The sequence below is a fragment of the Macrobrachium rosenbergii genome, chromosome 42, assembly GCF_040412425.1.
Source record: "Macrobrachium rosenbergii isolate ZJJX-2024 chromosome 42, ASM4041242v1, whole genome shotgun sequence".
NCBI classification, from domain to species: domain Eukaryota; kingdom Metazoa; phylum Arthropoda; class Malacostraca; order Decapoda; family Palaemonidae; genus Macrobrachium; species Macrobrachium rosenbergii.
In genome coordinates, this window is record NC_089782.1 from 48,067,192 (window position 1) to 48,071,467 (window position 4,276).

The 4,276-nt window shown below is 45.6% G+C and overlaps 1 protein-coding gene across 1 annotated transcript; it reads left to right on the plus strand.

Annotated features, from left to right (window-relative positions):
- The first annotated feature begins 426 nt into the window (after positions 1 to 426).
- LOC136827818 (protein enabled homolog) lies at positions 427 to 2,191 on the plus strand. The gene is made up of 3 exons (XM_067085279.1): positions 427 to 836; positions 1,211 to 1,337; positions 1,754 to 2,191. The coding sequence occupies exons 1-3, from the start codon at positions 427 to 429 to the stop codon at positions 2,189 to 2,191; spliced, it is 975 nt and encodes a 324-aa protein (XP_066941380.1).
- The last annotated feature ends 2,085 nt before the right edge of the window (positions 2,192 to 4,276 follow it).

Below are 4,276 nucleotides of genomic sequence, written 5' to 3' on the forward strand. Positions count from 1 at the left end.
GGGTCTCTTCAGACACCCTGAAATTTGAGTCTTTTCAGACATATTGATTTTCTAAAGGGTCACACCCATATAAGTGTTATCTCAAGACGTTTACGACACCCAGAACCCAACAAAATGAAGACTTCATGTGCTACATGTCCGTGGAAAAGACATGGGGCTGTCAGGACAAGCCCTGAGGGACTGGGTCCAAGAGAAAGTAGATGATGCCAAGGCAGAAAGAGAGGCAGAACGACAGGAGAGGGAGGGAGAAAGAAAGAAAGGAGAAGGAGAGAACAAAAAAGAAAGGAGAAGAAGGAAGAGCAAGACAGGCTAGATAAACTCCCAAAGGAAGAACAAGAGAGAAAGGAGAAGAAGGAAGGACAAGAGAGAAAGGAGGCTAAGGAAAAACAAAATAGGCTGGATAGACTTGCAAGGGAAGAATAAGACATGAGGGAGAAGAAGGGAGAGCAAGATAGGTTGGATAGACTTGCAAGGGAAGAACAAGAAAGAAAGGAGAGTAAGGAAGAACAAGAAAGAAAGGAGAGGCTCGAAAGGGAGGAAAAGCAGTGGGCCCATGAACTACAGATGGCCCAAATTGGCACTGCCAGCTCCTCTCCAGCCCCTGGCGCATCCGCCCTCACTCAGGCTCATACCTTTATGCCCAAGTGGACCGAGGCTGAGCACGAGGTGTGGCTCGATTGGGCAGAAAGGGTCCTTAGCGCCTACCCACTTGCTCCTGCTGAAGTCTCCCTACTCTTGGGAAAATTCCTCGGAAGAAAGGGTCTAATTGCTTTCAAGGCCCTCCCTGAGGCGGATCAAGGGAAATGGGTGGACGTGCACCAGGCGATCACAAAGGTGTAAGAGATCACCCCCTGAATTCTGGAGACGATGCTGGAGAGCCCAGATAAAAGAAGGGCAGACCTGGTCTGACTGGGCGTATCAATCAGATAGGGCTCTCTCTAAATGACTAGAGTCCCTGGGAGTCTCCACTGCTGAGGACATCCTCGAGCGGTTCAAGATTGAAAACTTTTATATTATGCCCCTTCCGCCCTAGCCACCCATGTATGCGAAAAAGCGCCCACGATTCTAGCGAATGCTGTCGCCTCGCCGACACATGGGACACCCATCACGCCCATGCAAATTCATTGAGATATAAAATATGCCCTCTTTCTTTCACCTCTGGCACCCCAATGCCCAAGAATGGACACTTGCAGAAACCCTTTGTATGCAGTTTCTGCAAGAAAGCCGGACATTCCACTGAGCAGTGCCAAAACAAACCCCAGGTGTCGCCCACAGCAACTTTCAAACCCTCTCCCGAGAATCTACCAACTAACAAGCCTGCACCCTCCACAGGGACAGTACCATGAAGAGATTACAGCCAGACCTATTGCATGGCTTGCAAAGTTTATGGCCACTCTCCCACATGGGCAAAATGCCCTAATAATAAATCAAGTAACACCCCCCCCATCACCTTGGCAGTTGCAAATCCAAAGTCCTTAGGCCCTCCTGCCAAGGGTCCCATATGTGTGGCACCTCCTCGAGGTAACTATCCCCCACGAGAGGTCAAGGCATTTGATGACTCTGGTGCTCAAATTTCCCTTATAAGGAAAGACAAAGCCCCCTATAGAGCTATCATTAACCGACGTAAACTTGTAACAATTGGGGTATCAATCAATTTAAAATGATACTTCCTACTGTTCAACTGAGAGTCACAAGACCTCATAGATCCAAATTCTGCTATATTCCTGGAGGTTATGACATCTTCCTTGGACAGGACTTCCAGTCTCCAGCTAAGTTACAGAAATCCAGGGGTCCAAATCCCCAAAATCATTCATTAGGCATGAGTAGGCCTCAAATGCCTGCATTCATTACACTGCTAGTGCCACCTGAGTACGATGTGCAGTGGCCCCCTTCATCACAATCGATTCTAGATCCCATCCCAGTGCCCGGCCCAGCCCCAGTGCCAGGGCCCCAAATATATCTCCCTCCAGAAGATCCCAAACTCTATTCACAATCTCTGCCAGTGCCACTTGCATGCACTGAGCAGTGCTACTCTCCATCCGTCCTGAACGACGAGCAAATTCCAGATCAAATAACAGTGCCTGACCCTGCCTTAGTGCCTACTCCAAAGCACACCCCGATCTCCATTCAAGAGATCCCACTCAGGATCCCCACTCTTCTCCCGACCTGGCTCTGCTACCAGCGTCGGTAAGAGAGACGGATCCTTCCGACCACAGTGGAAGCTCAACCAAAGGTGCAGCCTCACAACCCATGCCTGAGCTGGTAGTGGTAACCTGCGAGCCTATCACGCCCACTGCGACCTCTTTCTCTTTCCCAGTCCCCTGCGGACACGACCATGAGTAAGGATTTTGCCGTGTCTCAAATGGCCGATGAACTCATGGAACTGTGGCGACTTGGGGTAGAGCCTGAAATGAATGCCCCTGCTTCGGCCACCAAAGAAGCCGACACAGGTCGCACTCCAATGTCCTCCTCGGGCTTGGTTCGACCGATTCCCCTACCAAGGAGAACTATCAAGCTGAAGAGATCTGCAGCAGAAATCACAGGCGTAGGTAACGTCAGGTAGCTTAAAGAGAGCTGCTGAACTCTCCTGGCACCAGTGCAAATTTGGCACAGTGCCATCCTTTTATCCTACAAGGATCTTGGCACCTCTATCCAGAAGAGGGTGTCAGCTTCCCTCACCTATTTATTTTTCTTATAACTCTGTAATTTATTCTTTTCCTTTAGCATTTTTCCTTTCATTATTTGTTCAATTAATATTATTTTATGCCTCACAAAGGCTTATAGTTTACCTTGTTCCCGCTCTGCTAATGCAGAGTCCAGTTGACAGCCATCCAAATTTTGTAAGTCCTATGACTTCCCTTAGAAGCCCTTGGGCAAAAGAATAAATCTAAGCCATTTTTCACAGGCTAAAGAGTATAATTTTGGTATATTAATCATCATTCATCTTTAACATTATCATTTGCCGCCTTTGTTATTCCCTTGTAATTCAAACCCCGAGTCCGTGAATAGAAACGATCGTGTATTTTACATATTTGTCCGTCCTTCATTGTACTTAGCTTCGTGATCGTAAGCACCACTGACCTCAGTGCCACGTCTGGTACTGTGCCGTCAACTTAAGTAACATGGCGACACCTAACGAAGACCATGTATATTTCATTGTAATGCCTCCTCAAGACAAACTAACTGCATGTCTTTTACTATAACAACCATTAAAACTTATTATTTTAAGACTTGCATTAAGGAAATCACTTACAGTTATTGTGTTTAATATTTACAGTAACTTTCTTATATTTGTAACTGTTCCTGTTTCAAAATAACGGTAACTTAGGATTTATCGCATTTTAATACTTATGATCATCTACTCATATTTCTTTTGAGATTTACCTTAATGAGGTCAATTAAAGTTAGTGTATTTTAATATTTACGGTAACTTTCTTATAGTTGTAAATGAACCTGTTTTAAAGTAGCAGTAATCTATGGTTAAAACCTTTGTTTTTTTTCCATACTCTGCGATTATCGTAAAATATTGAATTCTTTATCACGTAAATTTTCAGGTATCTCATATGACGCAGAGAGATTTAGGTTACTAAATATACGTGAGTGCCGTTAACGAGAAAATAAGAGTAATATAAAGCATTTCTCTGCTGAATCCTTAGTTTGGTAGATATTCGCACCTGATTGAAGGTGCGAGATGTCAAATTGGTAGGGGAGTTATTATATTTTCCCAAGAATCACAGCCACCAAATGCTTCATTTAAAGCTGGAAAATACAATAGTGCATTTTGGGCACTGCCTGACAAGGAAGGGCGAAAGTAATATAAGCCCCTCCCTTAATCGCCTTTTAACTTTCTCCTTTTGAACATGTGACACTGTGGGAGAATTTTCTTTCAGATCCTAAGCCTGGCCGGAGGCAAGAATAGTGCTGGGGAGGCAGATTAAGAGAGGACAGCTGGCATGAACACCTGGACTGAGTCATAGATGATGTCCATGCATAGGGAAACGACACCAACTCCAATCTACCTGTGGATAACCTCCTGACCCCTGACCAAAGTCAAGTAAGGGTCTCACCGAAAGAACAAGCGAGAAAGACTTTGCTGGACGCGAGCAAGACATATCTCCCCTTCCATTCCCACCTCCTTCAGAGAGCCATGCCCTACCACGTGGTTCTATCTTGTAGGGTCCTTTATTCTTCTAACCAGTGAAGCCCTTAGCCCTTCCTCCGCTGCCATTACCCTCGCTGAAGCCACCTCTTCTATAAGGTAAAGTTATCTGTTGCA

What these genes read in the sequence shown, in the direction of transcription:
- LOC136827818 (XM_067085279.1), top strand. Translation starts at nt 427, where the DNA reads ATGAGGGAGAAGAAGGGAGAGCAAGATAGGTTGGATAGACTTGCAAGG. An exon ending in CACCAGGCGATCACAAAGGT is followed by an intron (nt 837 to 1,210) that starts GTAAGAGATCAC and finishes CTTTGTATGCAG; the next exon opens with TTTCTGCAAGAAAGCCGGAC. An exon ending in CTGCACCCTCCACAGGGACA is followed by an intron (nt 1,338 to 1,753) that starts GTACCATGAAGA and finishes TTCCTTGGACAG; the next exon opens with GACTTCCAGTCTCCAGCTAA.